This window comes from Gekko japonicus, unplaced genomic scaffold (assembly GCF_001447785.1).
Source record: "Gekko japonicus isolate JY-2015 unplaced genomic scaffold, Gekko_japonicus_V1.1 scaffold506, whole genome shotgun sequence".
Classification (NCBI taxonomy): domain Eukaryota; kingdom Metazoa; phylum Chordata; class Lepidosauria; order Squamata; family Gekkonidae; genus Gekko; species Gekko japonicus.
This window is the reverse complement of record NW_015175372.1, coordinates 673,415-694,526: the sequence shown is the minus strand read 5'-3', so window position 1 is coordinate 694,526 and position 21,112 is coordinate 673,415. Positions and strand designations below refer to the sequence as shown.

Below are 21,112 nucleotides of genomic sequence, written 5' to 3'. Positions count from 1 at the left end.
TATTGAGAGGGAACACAGTCCTTAGGCTAACTGACTATGCCAAGAAGTTAAGACACGGCAGATTATTAGTAACTTTACTCCTGCCTGAAAGACTAAGAGTTCTTTAACCTGCTACATTTTGTTTTTCTTACAGACCATTTGAAAGGAGAGATAACCCAGAGGCACATGCAGAAAGCAGCTCAAGGTAAGTGTTTTGCAGGCCTTTCTAGACAATTTTTTTCTTCCACATAAGTAAGTAGTGGCTTATTTTGCACAGCCAGCCATGTTCCCCTTCCCTGTTTCTCACAGTACTGAATACATGGTCTTCATGTTGTTCAAGAGTTGCACAGCAGAGTATTTATTGGAGCTGCCTTGATAACCATAAAGTGATCAAGACATTTATGAAGGAAAACTGCTTGGTAGCAAGCCTAATCAGGGCTGTGCAGAAATCCAAATACATAATGAAACATATCATTTCAATGTGAAATCTTGGTGATAACATTTTCCAGCTGCCTCTTTTATTTAAAACTCTTCTCTTTATAGAGATACTTCTCTTAGATGTTGACTAATGATCTGTTTTCCCTGATGGACCGACTTCGGATGCGGAGTTCTCATTTAAGGACTTTCATACTTTATTCATTTCTTGGAACTGACTCACACAATTGCCTTTTCTTGCATGGACAGAGAATTACTGATTAGATTCATGTTAGCCATTGCCAGTAGTGCTGGGACAAATTACCAAAAGTGCACCGCAGTGGACAAGGTATATTGTGATACCATGGCCCCATTCTCAGGAGCAAGGTGCAGGACCAAACTGCAGATTGTATCACAGTTTGTACAGGAAGGTTTCTATACCACTGCTGTAAATAATTATTCTACCTAATTTGTGAGCATGACTAGTGTCATTTCTCTGGCACAATACTCCTAGTATTGGGTTGGAATTAGGCCTTCACTCACAGTTACTTCCTGGGCCTTGTGCAAAGATGGCAAACAGATGTGGAGAACTAATATGACATTTTAGCAGAGCTAGTTAACTGCCCAAGTGATCCAAATATTCACTTAGAATACTACAAAGAGAAGAGGATGCCTACATAGGAGGAGGTCTTATATCTGGGCCTTGGTCCAGAGTTGTGGAGCCTAGCAATGTAATATAACTACCCCAGACTAGGCTTGCCAGCCCCCAGGTCCAGGTGGGGGGTCCCCCACTTTTAGGGGCTTCTCCCTGCTGTGGACCAGCTAGCCGGTGGGGGAAACCCCGCCCCTAAACAGAGGCATTGCTGTGTGATGTACCCAGCACAATGGTGTCATCTGGAAGTGACATCATCAGGTCGGGGATGTCATGCAGGGACTCTCTGGTATTTGGGTAAACTCTGTGGTTCCAGGATCTCTGCCAAATGACATCAGGGCCCTGCAGGACCTCATGCAATTCCACCAGGCCTTTGGTTGAGGACAGCAATGGTTGGTTACACTGGCTGGCACCTTTCCCCTTTTCCCTCTCCTCCCTATCTATCTATCTATCTATCTATCTATCTATCTATCTATTGATCAATCTCTATTTTGTTTAAGTCTCCTCCCCTCCTACCAAATAGCCAGGTAGTCCAGAATGGGTGCAGGACACCATAAATTGCCATCTGGGATTTTATATTCTGTATATATTTGTATTCTGTTTTATGGCAATTTGCCTTTGTTTGTACATCACCCAGAGCCCAGCATAAGCTGGACATCCCCAATGTGGTGACTTCATCGTGTTGGGGACATTGCGCGATGTCCCTGCCCACCACCAGAACAACCCCCAAATCCCCTTGCTGGAGCAACAAGGGGATCTGGCAACCCTATCCTTAGATTGCCTTTAAGATATTGGATACTTTGGGGGTTATTTTTCCCCCATCAAGTTGCAGCTGACGGTGACCAATGTTCCCTCTAAGCTGTGGAGTCTTATGAGCAAAGATTCTACTTTGTGAGCCACTGGCATTAAAGTTGTGAGCGAGCGATTCGGCTGCTGCATAGATTAGTTTGCTCTGGAGCCATCCTTCTTGACCAAAGACAAAAATGTGTGAGCCGGAGGCTAAAAAACTGTGAGCTAGCTCACACTAACTCAGCTTAGAGGGAACACTGATGGTGACCACTTAGGGTTTTTCAGGGCAAGAGACATTCAGGGGTGTTTGCCATTGGCTGCTTCTGTGTGACAACCCTGGTATTCCTTGGTGGTCTCCCATCCAAACACTGACCAGGGCCAGCCCTGCTTAGGTTCTGAGATCTGACGAGATCAAGCTATCCTGGGCCATCCCTGGTTAGGGTTTTTGGGGAATATAGGGAATTATAATTCCACTACCTCTAGTCCATGCTGTTAAGTGCTGATCACCAGGAGGCAGAACAGGTAAGATGCCTACTTTCTGTGACAACTCTACCTCACCCCCTTCACATAATTAAAGCAACAAGAAATTAAGAAGCAAAGGAAGAAAAAATAGAAAAGGGGTATGCAAAGAGTGAGAAAACGGAAATAAGTCCCACTGACATTAGGAGAATTTACTTCTTTATTGCCACCATATTATGGCAGTTAGTTCCATAAGTTAATTCTCTGTGAAGTGTTTCTGAATCTACTGCCAGTCAACTTCATTAGGCGATCCCTAATCCTGACTCAACATCCCACATTACAGTATATGTGCAATCTGCAGATTATACTCACGTATATGCCTAAATGGCTTCCTTTAGCAGCTGTGGAGTACAGATGGCTCCATGCTGCAACTTGTAGTTCACTGCTTTCCATTCACCTCTGTGACTGGGATTTCCAGTCCCGCTACTGAAAATCCTGCTGTCACAATGATACCAGGTGTTTTCATAATGCCTCAGAAAATTTATGTTGCTGCGTTTCCAAGCACTGCTGATATGCACAGTGTTGGAAATGGCTGTAGCAAGTCTGAACGCGGCTTTTTTAATGACCACTTACTGCTGAGGAGCTAGGTGTAGAGTGCAGGTTATTATTTACCTGTGCCAGGGCTGGAGAGAGAATGGGGAGGGTAGATCTCAGAATAGTAGCTGCACTTCCTTGTACCTCCATAGTGATTACTGAGAGGCAAAAGGGTAATAGAGCATTTCAATTCCAGCAGTATGTGGTATAAACATTACTTATTGTATTTATTTGTTTGTTTACATCATTTATAGTCTGGTTTTCTCACTGAGACTCAAGGCAGATTACACATTGTGAGTCTAATATAGTCAACAGGATGGGACATCCAATAAACAAGGCAATAAAGTTTGAACTGCAGAAAACTGGAGGAGCTGAAACAAAGCATAAACATTAACACGACATGTTAAATGATGAAGAAATTACATAGCAGGATCATACTTAAAATAACAGGCAGTAAGTCCCCCCGTCCCCCCAATTGTGCCTCTTGAAATTTCAGGTGGGATCCAAGTCTATATTTTTACCCTGGACATAGAATGATGAACAGAGCTGATGCTATTTGAGGGTTGCTGTCTTTCCGTAGTGCTAATGCAGTCTGTTCAGTTTTTTGTTGGGGGAGTGCAGAGATCTGATGAACAATATGCAACAAAAGGTGAGTATTATACCCTGAAACAGGTTGCAAGTCAACAGATGAAACCAGTGATTACCATACCATGACTGAAAATTTAACAGGAACTGAATTTCTCTCTGTAGTTCAGATCTTTAACCATGTTGCAGTGTTATAGAACAATGTGATATTTTGAATAGTTGTGTTTCAGATTTGAAAGCAATAGCCACCCATTGCTGCCTATGGTTGAGCTGAGAATTCACAACTATCATACTAACAGACATGTTTTTGACTCGCTTTCTAGAGTGACCTCTAGTGGCATCTCAGTCTTTTCTTTCATCTATAGTTAGGGAGAAATTAATTCCCCCCCAATATTTCCATGCGCTCAGAGCAGAACAATTGGCATTGCTTAGACTTGAGGGTTTATTTTTGGAATTTTAGAGCTAAAAGGAGGTTGATCAGATGATGTTTGTTTAGAGAGTATATTTTCCACTAATCATAGAACAAGGTTTTGGTACCAACTTTGGCTGAATCTCAAAAACATTCCAGAAATATTTGCCTTGGGGTGAGGGATTTGAATTTCTCTTGGCTGATTTAAATCTTTTGGGGTTCACATTTCTTCAGTGTTACAGAAAATGAGTTTATTGGCCAGGAATCTGCAAAACAGCAATATAAGCAAAAATAAATGGGCATAGAAAGTGAATTTTATTCATTAAAATTATTGCTTTTGTATCAAGCCTGAGATTGGAAACATTTTTTCATGAGGCAGAGAAACAATAACATATGTTAATATGTCCTGGCAAAAGTAGACAAATATCTTAAATACCAGTTTCAGTTAGTTGCAAATAACTGTGTGGGTGATTCCCCCCCCCCCCGAAGCAAGCATATTATCATATCAGTTTTGATAGCATGAATAAATCTGAGAAAGCTGATATTTTTTGCAGCATATTACATGAAAGGATAACAAATTCTGTTACCTCTTTACAGATGTTCACAGTGCAGTCCTAAGGAGTAAGCACCATTGAGTAGACTTGAATAGGATTTGGAGTAAGAACATAAGAGAAGCCAATTTTGGATCAGGCCAATGGCCCATTCAGTCCAACACTCTGTCACACAGCGGCAAAAATATCAGGTGCCATCAGGAGGTACACCAGTGGGGCCAGGACACTACAAGCCCTCCCACTGTTGACCCCCCCCCCCCAAGCACCAAGAATACAGTGCATCACTTGCCCCAGTCCGAGAGTTCCTATCTATACCTTGTGGCTAATAGCCACTGATGGACCTCTGCTCCATACATTTATCCAGTTCCCTCTTGAAGCTGTCCATGCTTGTAGCCGCCACCACCTCCTGTGGCAGTGAATTCCATGTGTTAATCACTCTTTGGGTGAAGAAGTACTTCCTTTTATCCATTCTAACCTGATTGCTCAGCAATTTTGGTGAGTGCCGACGAGTTCTTGTATTGTGAGAAAGGGAGAAAAGTACTTCTTTCTCTACCTGCTCTATCCCATGCATAATCTTGTATACCAGCGTAATACTGCAATTGTTTTAATCAGTAACTGTCTATGTCCAGTAAAAACATTGTATTAACACAAGTAGTTGCTGAGCTTTACAGTATTTTAGGAATATAATATTTTAGAAATATAGTAGGTACTCTAACTTCTGAAGAGTGTCCTGACTATTGCTGCATTCTCAAGGAGTGGAAACTATGGGCTGCACACACGTTGCCATATATGATACCTTTCTTAGTGATACAGTGGATAAGCAGGGCTGTCAAAGAGACTGCATCACTATGATAACAGTGGGAAGCTATGTTTACGGTTGCAATTTTAACTGCATTTTTAAAATCAACTCTTTATTAACCTTTGCTTTTTCTCCCCGCATTCCACGGTGCACTCTTTTTTCCATCTTTCTTCTCCATAGCAGTTTGATCTCTCTGAGTCCCATAATGTGATCTTCCCCACCACCAACAACCACCCTTTTCCCAACACTAGTCCAGTCTCATCTCCAAGTTACTTCAGTCATTTTTTAAAAAATCCTCATCCACAAGTCTCTGAAGTCTAATTTATCGGTTACCACCCTTTTTCTCTGTGCTCCCCAAATCACTATTCTGAACTTACATCTGTTTACCCCTCTGTTCTGTTTCACCACCCCACAGACCTCTTTGCAATCCCAGTTTTCATCTAACCCTTTCCTTCTGTTTTTTCACTTATGGTTCTCACAGCATTTCATGACATCCCCCTTTTTTCTTTCCCTCTGCACCACCACAGGTTTCTCTTCGGCAGCCTTTTTTCTTTCTCTGCATTTCCTTGCATATTCATGTCTCTTTTATCTGTACCAGCTCCTTCTAAGCATAGTTATTTTGGAGAGCAAATGAGTTAGCAATCTGTCCCTAAATTTTACCATTTCATGACAGTTTGGCATTGTAGTGATTTAATGCTCCCCCTGTAAATCCACACACAAACACAGAAAAGAGCATGTTAGGAGAAAACCGGGTTAGAACCTTTCTCTCTGGTATCTGGTTTGCCATGTACAAGGGCTTTTTTTGTATGAAGGAACACTCAGTAATGTGAGCTTCTGTCTGCAGTATGACATGGTACTACCCTCCAGATTAATATCACCTCATCTGCCATATGTGAAAGCCAGGCGTCAGTCTCAGGTCTCTCTGCACTGTTGTCTCATTTTTTCTCTTTAATCGCACAAATCTCTCTGCAACTTCATCTGTCAGTCCCTGTTTGTTCTTCTTTCAATCTTCTAATGCTCGGTTTCTGTATTCTACTGCCCTATCCTCTTATCTCTACCTTCCCTTACTGAGTTATTGGCAACAGCATACAAAACTGTTCACATACTGAGTGGACTTTTCAGAGAGTCTGGCTAGTTGTTATAGAATGGATGGATTGATGGAATAAAGCCTGATCGAGTCTGCCTGAATTAATTTTACTGTCTCTAGATTGATAGAAAAACGGGCACCAATTTCATCACATACTTCTGAATCCAGAGAGAGAAGAAACAATTCAGGCAGATTGGTGCTGACATTCTCACATCCACAACCCATTTTTTGATAAGTTTGAGCAGGTTCCCAGTGGTATGAGAAAGAGCCACAAATAATGACCCTAAGGTCTAGTGGTGGGGACAAATAAACTAGGAGGGTCTGCAATTGGTCTACAGGGCTTTTATTGCCTGGGCCTTGAAGTTATGTATCTGTGAAGCTAAGTATCACCTTACTAGCATACTATTCTCTAAGTGTCTTTTTCACTTGGTGATTAGCCAAGTGCTGAGAATGTTGCTGCTGTAGCAATTGGGGGGGTTGTGATAAAATGTAATAACTATGGTATGGTTTTTTTATGCAGCTGTAAATTAAAGCCAGAACTTTTTTAAAAACCAAAAACAGGAATCTTATGAAGTACAGACAGAGTCTAGGTTCTTGGGTCTGATCTGGAATAGCGCTGATCCAGAAAAAGTTCCTAAATTCTGCTTCCACATATGTAAACAAAGAGAGAGATGGGTTCATTGTTTTTTGTTCACTCTCTGTTTCAGTCATTGATTTTGGTAAGCTAGTATTGAATCTGGATGTAGGTACCCTGCAAGGATGGTCCCCCCCCCCCCCCCCGTGTCTTGAAAGAAGGAACTAAAAAAAAAATTTTCAACAAGAAATTAATCAGCCATCAGGAGTGGTGCAGGATTTCTTGGCCATCATGACTATCATGGACCTCTCCCAAGTGATTGCTGACTCCACACATTTAACAGGGAACACACTGGATTGGGTCTATTACACTGCTAGGGAGGGTGATTTGGAGGTGGGGGAATTAAAGCTTACTCCTTTGCCAAGGAGCCACTTTGAGAATTAGATATATTGATGGTTATGATTAGGATTTGCTTTACAGAGTAGGTAAGAAAGATTTTTCTTCCTTTGTCATAATGCTTGAGCTAGGGGTCATCTATTTTTATTAAATTCATTTATACCCCATCTTTCTCCCCAAAGTGGCTTACATCGTTCTCCTCTCCTCCATTTTATCTTCACAACCACCTTGTGAGGTAGGTTAAGCTGAGAGAATGTAGCTGGCCCAAGGTCACACAATGAGCTTCCGTGGCATTAGTAGAGATTTGAACCTGGATTTCCCAGGTAGTAGTCTGACAGTCTTACCACTACATCAAGTAAGATTGATCAGACATTCAGGAAATATTGCAGAGTTACAATATGCGGTCAAGACCAAAAGTTTAGATGACTTTTTAAAAAGGATGCCGTGATAGTTAAATGCAACCTCCATGTTCAGAAGCAACACATCTTTGAGAAACGGATGCTGAAAATGGGGGCTAGTGTTAATCTTGCTGACTGCTTCTGGAAAGGGAATGCCAGATAATAGACTCTAATTTTCTCTGGCAAAGTAATATTCATGTTCTCAGTTTAACTGAGATGAAGTTCATTGATAAAATAATCCAGATATGTTTTTGGACTTTGCTTTGACCACGTATGAATTGCTTCTTGAAATTCTCATATTAGACTCATTTGGAATCTATTAGAACTCATCATCTGAATTAACTGGACATTTCTTCCTGTAAAATAAGTCACACCTTTGTCCTGGAGAGGCAGCAGTGGTAAAGTCCGTCAATCACTTTGGGCCCAGTTGCAGTTGTGGTTGAATCCAGGAGCTGCTCCAAGCTGCCAAGGAGGACAGGATTTAGGGTGTGGAGGGACTTCAGCAGGCTATAATGCCATAGAGTCCACTGCCCAAAGCAGCCATTTTAATAGCTGGGAAATTTTCTGTAGGGGAAATGATATGCTGTGGCTGGGGAACACGGTGATTTCTGGGAGATCTCCAGGCCCCACAGGGAGATTGGCAACTCCAGTGACTGTTTAAGGAAAGATTGGGATATGTATTTTGGCAACTCCGGAGACCGCTTAAGGGAAAATTGGGATATGTATTTTACCTCAGGACACATTCTATGACTCCCAACAGCAACAGCAAACTGTTTAGAATGTTAGAGGCAAAGGCCAATCAGGCTGCATATGCAAATGACCTTTGTGTTCTGACTGGCTATTGGGGGGAGAGGAACAGCAAACTTTTTAGAATATTGGAGGCAAGACTCAAGCAACACAGCCACTGGATAGCGACAGCTTCTGAGTGACAGATCAGGGATTCAACTGATTTGGGAGCGTGTGGAATGTTCAGGAGAGTCCATGACCAAAACAGAATATAGAGAGTTTTGCTAGCTCCAATTAGTAGCTGGGCAGCTGCATTCTGTATTAACTGAATTTTCTGAGCTGATTTCGAAGGTAACTCCATGTATAGCACATTACAGTAGTCTTGCACTGAGATTACAGTATCATGGATCAATTGTAGTGATATCAGCCATATTCAGGAGGAGGCACAATATCTGAACTAAATGCAACTAATGTATTCCAAGCAAAAACAGCAACCTGCTTCTTCACCTGCAAGTCTGGTCCAGGAATACTCCCAGACTATTAATCCACCAAAGCCATACCTACAACTTCCAATGACAGTAAATTTCTATGTCTCAGTACTTTGGCATTTCCAACCAGCAACAGCTTTCTCTTGTCTGGATTCAGCTTCTGCTTTTTTCCCCTTCTTGGCCATGATCACAGCCTCCAGGCAGTACTCCAGAACTGAGATGACCATATCTGGGGCTTTAGTTAGATATATATTTGCATACTGATAACACCCACCCCTACGCAACATAGGGGAGAAGACAGAGCCCTGAGGCACCTCACATGTTTACTCCTCAGAGACCAATTCCACATCTTCTCTCACTAGTCTCTGCATTTTATCTCGGCACAGACCATCTCTATCCTGAAATAAGACTTAATGAATATTTATCTCTGTTGCACTTACTGTAAGCTTAGGTGTCATTGTGTGCCTGACTACTTTTCTTGGGGTAGAAAATACCGCAGAAGGTGTCTTCCAAGGCATAAGCATTTAGTCCTTCTATTGCATGTGGTGGGTGCTTCTTACCTAGCTCTCATCTGTTGCATCCCAACCTCTGAGCGTCTGAGCTCTCATCTCCTGTGAGTTTTGTGAATAGTCCTCAGGCAGTAGCCCAATCTCTAGGATGTGGGTATACGATCAATACACTATGTCAAACTTTGTAAGAACTCTAAATCTTTTATGTGTACTGAGTTGCACTGGGCTATGTTTGTTTACATATGGCTGTCAGCTAAGCTCTTTGAAATAATTAAACAAGTTTAAAAGTGTCACAGAAATAGGTACAACTACTGTAATCCATAAAGGAGCCATTGACTCTACTTTACCTTCAACTGAAATTAACAAAGCTTCAGAAAGTATTACATTAAAGATCTGGAAAAATGACTGTCAAACAATGCTTCCATAAGTAAATGGGATTTTTTTAGGATAAAAGTACATGTTTGGCATTAGTCTGAAGAAAGGATAATCATAAGTTCTGTAGCCAAGCATGTTTCTAGTTTTGTGTTGTCTTGTTAACACAGCATGATTTTGTGTCTAGGAAAAAACAAGTTTCCAAATCTCCACTTTGGCTAGATTCTTAGATTTTTAAGGCCTTTTGGAAAGGCGCTATAAAATTGTCATCTCTGTACTTTATTCAGATCTCTTCCAGCAGAGCTCCTATTGCAGCTAACATGGTTACTAAATTTGTTTTACTTTTTTCATTCTTCTTATATCTGGAAACCATCTGTAAGGCATGGAGCACAGTTCTAATAATGTCACAAGGAGTGCAATACTTAATTCAAAATCTGAACCTTTCATCGAGGCTGTTAGAATTCCAGGGGCACTAGACAAAGTGAACCTCCAAGCACTTGCACCAGAATAGTCTGTTAGTTTCTTATGTCCTACTGAACCATTATCTTGTTTGCTTCTTACATATGGATCGAATATACTTTATTTAATATATTACATGCACTTTTGATATATGCAGCACATATACAATCTGATTCAACATTAATTGTTAATACTCCATTGTTCAGATTGGGGTGTATTTGGCTCTTGAACCTATTCATTTAGGATCTATAGCAGCAGATTCATTTTTTTTTGAGCCCCCGGAGGGGATTTTTTGTTATTTTTAATCCAACTACAAAACTACTACAGAAAAAAGGGAAGGGGGGACTACATATATAGGATAAAGCAAAAGAACCCACTACTAACTAAAAACCCAAGAGAGGAGATCCTACTAGCTTAGTTACAACAAATCTTCATTTCATTTAGATTATTATAAACTGAGTCAAACATTCGTATTATTTTCTATTTCTTTAACTCTTAAATTTAACTGTCTAGGAACAGTACCCCCAATCATCCCATTTCAGAGTTCTCAAAGGCACAATTCAGAGTCCTTCAGCCTTCACTTCTCCTTTCCTCATCTCTTCCGCAGCTTATAAGGACTTTTTGGAGCAGCTGCCCCTTGCTCTGTCAGAGAGTTCTCTCCGGAAGAGAACTCAACTTGCTGTCCTCTTCTTTTTCCCCGTCCTCTGGTCTTCCCAGCTGAACCCTTAGGAATTCTTGAGCTTTCAGAACAGAGTCAATCTTTTCTTTTTTATCCTTAATCTTGAAAGTGACGACTTCTGGAAATAGCCATTTATATCCAATTGAGTTTGTCTGAAGAAAAAGCACAAGTTCTTTGTACTTCTTTCTCCATTGTCTCACTTCAAATGGAATATCCTTTAGCGTTCTGATGGTATTTCCCCCCACTTTCAGGGGTATTCCAGTGACCGCTCTCAGGATTGCATCCCTCACATGCCTCTTCGAGAATCTTACGACAATTTCCCCAGGCAGATTATTTTTCTTTATATAGCCTGAATATGATCTGTAAACCACATCCATCTCGCTCAGCAACGATTCCGCCTTCATTTCTGTCACTGGGGCTAATAATTCACTCATCACTTCTTTAAGATTCTCCCCCTGTTCTCTGGCATGCCCTGGAAGCGAAGAATCATGTTGGCCTTTTCCATTTGCACTTGCAACAGTTGATCTTCCATGGAGATTTGTTCCCTTTCTAGTTTTTGCACTTTTTTCTTCACCTTCTGGGTAGTTGCAGCCACTTCCTTTACCTTCTCAGAATCTTGCTTCATTATTTGTAAGAGATTGTTTATCTGGGTTTGTTGTGCAGTAATACTTTGAGTCACTATAGACATCTGTTCCTTGAAGTTATTCAGCTGTTCCAGCAGAGGGTGCATATATTCCGCTATAGACTTTGCCACCTCGCTGGTAGCTTCCGGTTTCAGGTTCTCAGACCCTTTCACTTTCAAAGTTTTTCTCTGTCCTTCTTCCCTGCCATCTTTATTGTTTGTTTACTTTCGCAGTTTTTAAAAAAGTCTCTGAATGTGCGCTTGACCGCTTAGATTCGCTTTGGTAAGTACTTCTAGGCGGTTTCCTTCGCGTTTTCTTCTGCTCCCCCCCTCAATCGTTCAAAAGTTCATGTGCATGGGAGGCATCCCTCCCCCGCTCGCCTTTTTCCTGTTCGGTGGGGTGGGGAGTTATCTTTTCCCCTTTAAAACGCTTCAAAACTGACTCACATTCATAATTGGTCGTTCGACCTCACTTTCGGCTTTCATTTCTGCCGCTCGATCTCCTACACTTGCCCCAGTCAGCGTCACTAAGTCCATTCGGTCTCACAGCACGGAGAACCATCGGAACGAAGAGGCGCCTCAATTCTCCGGCATTTCGCCCTTGAAGAGGTAACCTCTTATAAGTTCCATGGCCAGGGTCCCTTCGCCGGGCCCCTGGGGGGGGTAAGCGAGCCTGCGCACCCCCTCCTTTGGCTGGAGCGCAGCTTCACCCCCGGGAGATCCGGGAGGTGAGTCTGCTAGCGTGCCACCATAAACCAGAAGTCCTATAGCAGCAGATTCATGACCTCTATAAATGTATGTAACGCAAAACAGCAAGAATCCTTTTCCAAATATGAACACAAGCTGCCTTACACTGAGACCGATTTTCCACAAGCCGCTGCTCCGTGCTCGCTCTTCCCTTTGCCCCGATTGTATGTGTCAATTTCACACCATGTGCTGTGCGGACGCATTTTGCCCCGCAGCTTCACCCGGTTCCCCCTGTATCTACTCAATCTTGTTTTTTGAGGATTGAGTCGACGAGGGAAATTGGGCGAAGCTGTGGGGCAAAATGCGGCTGTGCAGCACATAGTGTGAAATTGACACGTACAATCGGGGCAAATGGAAGAGTGAGTGTGGAGCAGCGACTTGTGGGAAATCGGCCCTAATCACACCATAGGTCTATCAAGGTCAGTATTGTCTGCTCAAACTGGCAACAGCTCTTCAGAGTCTCAGGCTGAGATCTTTCAGGTCACCTACTGCTCTCTCTGTGTTAGGTGCCATCAAGTCACTTATGACTTATGACAACCCTATGAATGAATGACCTCCAAAACATACTATCATTAACAGCCTTGCTCAGGTCTTGCAAACAGACGGCTGTAGAGATGGGTACGAACTAGCTCACAAACGAAAGTTTGTGATTAATTTTGGCCAGATCATGGTTCACGAAGTGAAGTTCATGGCAAGTCAACCAGCACGAACTTTCCAGCTGTTTGTGAACAGATACATTTCCAGACAGACTGTCTTCACTCAATCTAAATGTTTACCCAACTTCAAAGTAACGGGGAGGGGGACTTGGAGGACACGTAAAGGAGCATCCGGGGGAGGTCCCTTGCGACTTTGATATCTCTAGCTTGCACAGGATCCATTCTGTACACTCCTCAACCTCTTGAACTTGCACCTCTCAAAATGACCACCTGTCAAAGGGATCCCACTCCCTGAACACTCTTAAGCAGCTACATGGACACAGCATATAACCTGCATGAAGCATTATACACTCAAAGTATGAGCTTGAAGAGATGCTTCTTTTGGGCAAGCCGTTCTTAGATCCACCTTCTCCTAACAGCACCTGCACCCACCTCTAGGTAAGCAAGCTTGCTAGTTTTCACCCATCAGTGTGATGCACAGAGACCACAAAGAAGTAAAAGAAGGTTGCTTAGCCATAACTGTTGTTCTTCAAGTGCATTGTTCATCTGTGCATTCATCTGTTGTTCATCTGTGCATTCACACAACCCACCCTCCTTCCCCACTGCATATTTTTATTTTATTTATTTATACCTTCAGCTTATATACCGCCCTGACCCCAAAGGGTCTCTGGGCGGTTTACATAGTGGTTCTAACCAACCAATTAACCTGACTAGGGCCACATTGTCCACAGGGTGGTGACTGCCTACCAGCACCCCGGGCTAGTTGTCATCTGGCTTCCTTCCGCAGCTTCAGATATTGGTGTCCTGGTGCCCTTTCTGGAGTCGATCTTCCCCGAGCAGCTTCTTCCGGCAGGTCTCATCTTGGCACATGGCTCTGTGTTGGCTGCAGTTCTGGCTACTGTCCACAGGTGGCTCCGCCGCGCTGCACCGCACATCACCACACTCTCCAAGGCTCCACTTTCTCCGGGCTCCGCCTCCGACGTTGCTCCACCGGGTCGCCAGGAACTGTTGCCGCCGCCGCCGAGCCCTTTTACCTCACAAGGAGGAGGGGTGCCCCCCCGCCACCTAGGGCAGTTACCCACTTTATCTACTTGCATTTATGATGCTTTCGAACCGCTGGGTGGACGGGAGCTAGGACGTGGGCTGGGAGCTCACCCCGACCGCGGTGGGGTTCGAAAAGCCGTAATGGCTGTTCATTGATGTTACTTTGCAGGCGTTCTTACTGCCTGCGCCACCGCTCCCTTTAATATATGGATAGTTTTTTCAGAGCATCATCCTCACTTTGGATGGAACTGAGAAGGAGACATGTGGCTCCTACCCTTTGGGCATGTGCAGTGTATCTCTGAATGGGGGAGCATTTTTGTATCTTTTTGAAGCGCTAGAAATTTTGGAGATAGGCTTCTGCACTGGCTCAGAACTCATCAGTGTGCATGCACACTGTGAATCCAGTGTGAAGCCACTTGAAGAACAGTTACAGCTAAGTAATCTTTTTAATCCTTCTATTAGTTCCAATGAATGGCAGAGACAAAACACACAATGTGCTATCTTTCAGCATACATAAATTACTTTGCATATATAAATTTACTTTGAGCAGGATGGCATCTCTACGTTGCTGAAGATTTTTTACAAACACATCTATCTGGTATGCTTAAGCCACGATGCTGCAGACAGCACCAGAAAATACTGTTTTTAGCTTTCCCAGCAAATAACTTTTTGGTTATCTTTTGTGAATATGGGTTATTGGTTTTCAAAACATCCAAGTTACTGGCCTTGTCTGAGCAGAAGGCATGTTGCTTATGTGTGTGATGGGGATAATCAACAGTTTCCAAGGATTTCCACTGGACTGACAGTCTCCTGTACCATGTTACTTGCTTTTCCCAAGGGTCCCCCAATGCCCAGGACCAAGTATATGGGTTTAAGGAGCTGCAGCAGGCAGGAAAAAAAATCAACTTTATAAGTAAAACTCTTTTGGGGCTTATTAGGATCCAACCTCATGCATTTTGTGATTGTAGATTGTAGATTGTAGATTGTATAAAGTTCATTTTATTAGCTCTGAAACTGCTGCCAATGAATTACAGTCCTTTGGATGATCCCAAATTTCCCCATTTCTGGAGACCCATTTCTGTGCCAGCGTCTTTGTGTTAACATCCTTCATGTGACAGTGAGGGGATCTTGATAGCATGTGTGTCCAGTGTTGTTTGAGCCATATGCTATGTACATCTGAGTCAACCAGTGTGTGTAGTCTCACTTCTAAACTTGCATGCAATTTCACATCTAGCCCAATATGTTATTTGCATTGTATATGAGGAGACAAATTTAGGGGGGATACAAGACAGTGTATGTTGCTTCCATTTTTTTTAGAGAAAGGCATTTTTCTGAGGACATCCAAGTCTGTATGTGGAAAGCCAAAATTGGCCAAAGGGGAGTTCTTGATTGGCTTTGACAACCTTGAAGAAGGTTGAGGGGAAACAAGGAGCTGGGTGAGGGACAACCCTCCCTTTGTAGGATCAGCATCATCTGGGCAACTTCATTAGGCTTGTTTTTTTTTCTTTTACCAAACAAGAGAAATCTTCCTTTTTATCTATGTTCGTTGGTTCTTATTTTGTTGTGATGTTTTATTATACTTTTCTTGGTTTTTGTATTTTTGTAATGTTTGAAAACTTCAAAGAATTATTTTTATTTGAAAGCAGTATAGAGATTTTAAAAATTAATAAACATCAGAAAATTCAGCTCATGTCAGCTGCAGTGCTTTGGCTGAGTAGCTCCACAGGATACCCTGGTCCATTGATCAAACGTTGGGTGGTTCTGCAAAGAAGGAAATATTGTAAGAATGTATAATTGTTTAAATAAATAGGGGATTGCATATAGTGTGTGCCCTGACCTGAATAGCCCAGGCTAGATCTTGTCAGATCTCGAAAGCTAAGCAGGGTCAGCCCTTAGTTTGTATTTGGCTGGGAGGCCACCAAGGAAGTCCAGGGTTGCTACTCATCGGCAGGCAATGGCAAACCACCTCTGAACGTCTTTTGCCTTTAAAACCCTACAGGTTCGCCATAAGTCGACTGTGACTTGACATCACTTTACACACATACACGCACATATATAGTGTTTACCATCCAATGGTCACTCAGCATCAGGTAGTAAAATAGGCAGTCTGTGTTGAACATAATTTTAAAAAAATAAATAAATAAAATATTGTCCAACCAAAACAGTAATGTATTAATGACTGAACCATGAGGTTAGTATAACATGTTTTACTTCTGTTGGCGTTAGTATAACATGTTTCTAGTTACTGATGCAATACACTGTTTCTTCTACTTTATAGAAAAATATTTATATAATCCTAATGACAAGGTTTTTTTCTGTTTGGTTCACTCACATATGATTTGCATTTATTTTGAATTACTTTGTGATGCTTGAGAAGTACCCAAAATAGAGCATTGCATGTCTTCCTGGCTCTGGCTAATCCTAATAATATTATTAACGTGTGGAATGAAAGTCCTGTATGTGGCAGTGTTCTCCTTGGCTTTTAGCCTGTATTAAAACACTTGACCTAATGTACTTTCAGTGAAATTAATTGGTTCAATCTCATTTTTTTTTAAATAGCTGCCTGGTGCTATAACTAAAGATTAATGGTTTTAACTGGAGTGCTGACAGGCAAAGAGGGGCCATTAATACCTTGGTGTTCCAGCCAGAATTCCTTTCCTTAAATCTAGAGTACAGTCCTTTAACCCAATGGTAGTTTGATTTATAATTTATTTTCTTGGCTAAAGGAATGATTGAGATCGAAGACAAATTGTATTGTACTACATATTTTTCATTCTGCAGGTTTTTTTGCATGACATTAAGGCCATGAGTCATTTGCACTACTATTAATAAGAAAAACTCCTATAAGATTGGTGTACTTTACACAATTGCATGGTTTCATGTTTCCTTGCATTGCTTTAACCCACAATGAATGTAAAATTTGAATACTTCAGCCTGGCTTAATTTATTCACCTTTCCAAGCTAGAGCTCCACCCAAGACAATTACAAAAAAACCCATATACAACATTTAAAATGGAATTAAAACAATACAAAATAGAAAACAGAATCATAACATTCCAAAGCATGTGAAACAATTTATTAATTTTTAGCCAAAATGTGAATATGAAATGAAATCTTTCTCCTAAAGACCTTCACAAAGCAGCTTAATCCAGCCTTTTTAGAAAGGGAATTCCAGAGAGTAAGAATTGCTCAGTTATTCTACCACAGAAAAGTTTCCTGGTCTTATCTTTGCCAATATAACCTCCCAGGTAGATAAAGGCCTGCAACGTCTTCAGATTTTAGTAAATGGTGACTTCCATATGAGTGAAGGCACTCTTGATGAACATGCAATATCAAAATGAAGGCTTCCTTATAGATAATTATGCATCCTGTTTGACCTTAATTTCCTTATTTAATTGAATATACAGGTTGATTATTTCTTGTTTATTTAGGATATTTTATGCTGCATTTCTAGACCTGCTTAAGGCAACTCAGGACAATAAAATAAAACTAATCAATACAATAAAACACAAATTGTATAATACAATCTGTCCAAAAAAAGAAAAGGATATTAACAGGTGGGCTGGACAATCTCTCCTATATTATAATCCTGTTTTGGGGTGGCAAGATTCTATGCTCCCCCTCAGCCATTGGCCTGTCATCCGCCACTCAAGAGTACTCATGTGCCATTGGCCGGGTGCTGGATCTGCTCCTCTTCCCCACCCACTCCCCCTTCAGCCACTGTACCCTGTCAGAATTACTGGCAAATGGCTTTCTCTCTTGCCGAAGACACTTTTCCTATGTGGGACTAACTCTTCCCTCAGTGGCTGTTGGTAGGTGTCACGCAATGGCAGTTACTTGTGTTTGTAAGATGGCTGTGGTTCTTTGTTTAAAATGTTCCCCCATAAGCAGGGGTCATTTGGGGGGGACGCGGGGGGACGCCATCCCCCCGGGTGAGGTGTGGGAGGGCGGGGCCTGGAGCTCCCTGCTGGTGCCTGCTGGAGGTCGCCGCCGGCTGTGGGGAGGACACACTTTCGGTGATGTCAGGGGGTGTGGCATATGCTAATGAGTTATGCTAATGAGTCCCCCTAGCTCTTTTACTACGAAATGACCCCTGGGCAGATCATGCACAGAAAAGCTGCACAGAAAACAGAAATTCAGAGGCTTTTCGCAACCTGCAGATATGAGATAGAAAATGTTTTGTTCTCTGAATTTTTGCCATCCATGAAGTTGTTGGCAGCCCAGGAGCCCTGCTGGAAAGAAGAGGGGGAATTAGATTAAGAGGGGGAATGAATTAACTCCATTCACAACTCTACGGTGCAAAATTCTGAATCAGGCACCTTCCTTTCAGACTGAACCTACCCCTTCACATTTTCAGATCACCTCTAGAATCACTTTCTTTCCCTGCTCCTCTGCCTTTAACAGCAACCTGGCCAGATAAAGTCGTGTCCCCAGAAAAGTGATCATTTTCTGCTAAAAATACACGTTAGTACAGGAACATATTAAAACAAGAAGGAGTCTTGAGGCACCTTAAAGATTACTTATTGAAGCACAAGCTGCAAGCTAGACCCCCCTTCATCAGATGCATGACATGAAACATCAGTATGCGTATAGGTAAATGTAACACACAAGGAAAATTTGTGAGCTGAAAATGCAAGAGGAGTCACCTGTCACGTTTTCCTGCACAACTAAAAAAAAGTTCATAGTAATCCTGTACAACAGCTACAAACAGTGATAATAACACAGTCTACCTAGTTATGCTAACCGGTTTAACACCTGTTAGTGGCTAAGAACATGCGGTGTCTGTTTAAGCCCTCATTAACATAACTACAGCAACTTAGTATGTACTTTGCAGCTCTTACTAACACTTCCAGTCTAAAGCTGAACTGGTTTTCTACAGAACTTCCAATCCAAATTATACAGGGTTTTCATTACACAGACACCAAGGCTCAAGGCAATGCCACTGACACCCACAGAGTCAGGTTGCCAACTCTTGTTGCCAGCTTCTACCCTGTGTCTTCTATACCAATTCAGTGTGCAGGCTTTAGCAAGCAATCCCCTCTTTAAAAAGGCAGCTGATGATTCTTGCACGGTAAGATGCTGTTAAAGGCAGAGGTGCAAGTTGGGCTGTCCGATTCCCCCCCCCCCCACACCAGTCAGCAATCCTAACAAAAAGTCATAGACCTCTCCATCTACGGTATCTGGCCGCCGGATCCCTTGAAAACCCCCAAACTTGGCAATTGCCTTTCCTCCATCCTGTGCTCTTTACCTGAGCTGGCTTGGCAGGTTCTTGCTCCTGCAGGCAGGCCTCCGCCAGGTAAGCTGCCTCCTTGCTGCTGCCCGGCTCTTTGGCTCTCACCCAGGCCTGCATGTCGGTTGGTAGCACAGACAGGAACTGCTCCAGGATGACCAGGTCCACAATCTGCTCCTTGCTGTGCTCCCCAACCAGCCATTCCCTTCTGGGGAACTACTGTTGCCAATCTCAGGAGAGGGGTGGGAATCACTCAGAATTACAACTGATCTCCAGGAGGGAGGGGGGAGGAGATGCAAAGCTGAAATTAGAGGGGCAGATAATGGCAAGTTGATGCTTGGCTGGGAAGGAGATAGGATTGCCAACTCCAGATTGGGAAATTCCTGGAGATTTGAGGGGTGGAGCCTGGAGAGGGTGAGGTTTGAGAAGGGGTGGGACTTCAGACAGGTAAAATGCCATAGACTCCACCCTCCAAACCAGCCATTTCTTCCTGATTAACAATTGTTGCCAATCTCCAGGTGAGGGCTAGAGATCACTGAAAATTACAACTGCTCTTCAGGTAGCAGAGATCAGTTCCTCTGGAGAAAATGGTAGACTCTGTGTCATTATACCCTGCTGAGGTCACCACAGCACATTGACGCTGAGTGCCCAAGGCCTTGGCACTCTCCCAGAGTCTCTTTCTAAAGCTCGTTGTATTTATTTCTACAACAGGCCTTATTCCTAGTATAATTATATAGATGAAGCATAAAGCACTAATCAAATATGTTTTGAGATGGTATTACTGTCTGTTAATAATGTAACCTGTATTAACTCAGCTATACATGTGGATGTGTACAAGCATACACCTTCACACCCTTATTTAAAATGTAACATTTAAAAGATGCGGTATACCATGGAATAGATCTAGAGGAGTTAGCTGTGTTAGTCTATGTATTTCTGGCCAGTTTCTTCATACCCTCCATGCATCTGACAAAGAGAGTTGTGTTTCTTGAAAGCTTATGCTACAATAAAGTTCGTTAGTCTTAAAGGTGCTACTGGACTTTTTACTGTTTTGTATACCATGGAAGGTACCATAACTACAACAGTGGCTGTCCAGACCTGCTTCCCTGCCTCCACCAGGTCAACTGTAAGATGACTACAGTTTGCATGAGGGCTGGCGAAAAAGGCTTAAACTAGCGTGCACTTGAAGCTGAGCCAAAGGGCATGATCCAGAGGTCATTTCGGGGGGAACGCGGGGGAACGCAGTTCCCCCAGGCGAGGTGCAGGGGGGTGGGGCACATGACGAAGCCCCTCCTCCTGCTTCCGGCCGCCCCGCTTCCAGCCCTCATTCAGCCAGGAGGAGACAGGAGAAGAGGGAGGGTAAGTTGCTTCCTCCCCGCCTCTCCCCACCCCTGCCTGCCTGGGGGCAGGGAGGGCCTTGGCGGGGCTTCCTCGCACTCCCGCTGGCCTTGCAGGTCCACCCGGGCCCCTGATGTCAGGGGGTGTGGCATATGCTAATGAGTTATGCTAATGAGTTCCCCTAGCTCTTTTTCTACGAAATGACCCCTGGCATGATCATTTTCAGACTAGTCATTGACAAAAAAATAGTGAATGAGGGCCAAATCTATAATCTGCAGTCTGGTGGGGGCAGGGGAGAAGAGTATAAAGCAGACTGAAATCACACAAGACTTTAGGAACAATCTCATCTGGAGAAATTGCACTGAATCCCTTAGTGGGCATGTCAGTACTAAGACTAAGATGGTGAACAACTAATAGAATAACTTGATTCTTGTTAGAACAAATTGAGAGTCCAGTGGCACCTTTAAGACCAACAAAGTTTTATTCAAGGGCATGTACACTTTTGTGTGCATGAACACTTTTTCACATACATTGGCATGGTAGGTAAGGGTCAACC

The 21,112-nt window shown here is 42.7% G+C and overlaps 1 protein-coding gene across 1 annotated transcript in view; it reads left to right on the top strand.

Annotated features, from left to right (window-relative positions):
• KIF6 (kinesin family member 6) overlaps nucleotides 1–21,112 on the top strand; it is a 295,241-nt gene that overhangs the window by 250,110 nt on the left and 24,019 nt on the right. The window contains exon 17 of the mRNA XM_015425506.1: nucleotides 134–184. Within this exon, the coding sequence (XP_015280992.1) occupies nucleotides 134–184 (51 nt within the window). The remainder of the gene's footprint in view (nucleotides 1–133; nucleotides 185–21,112) is intronic.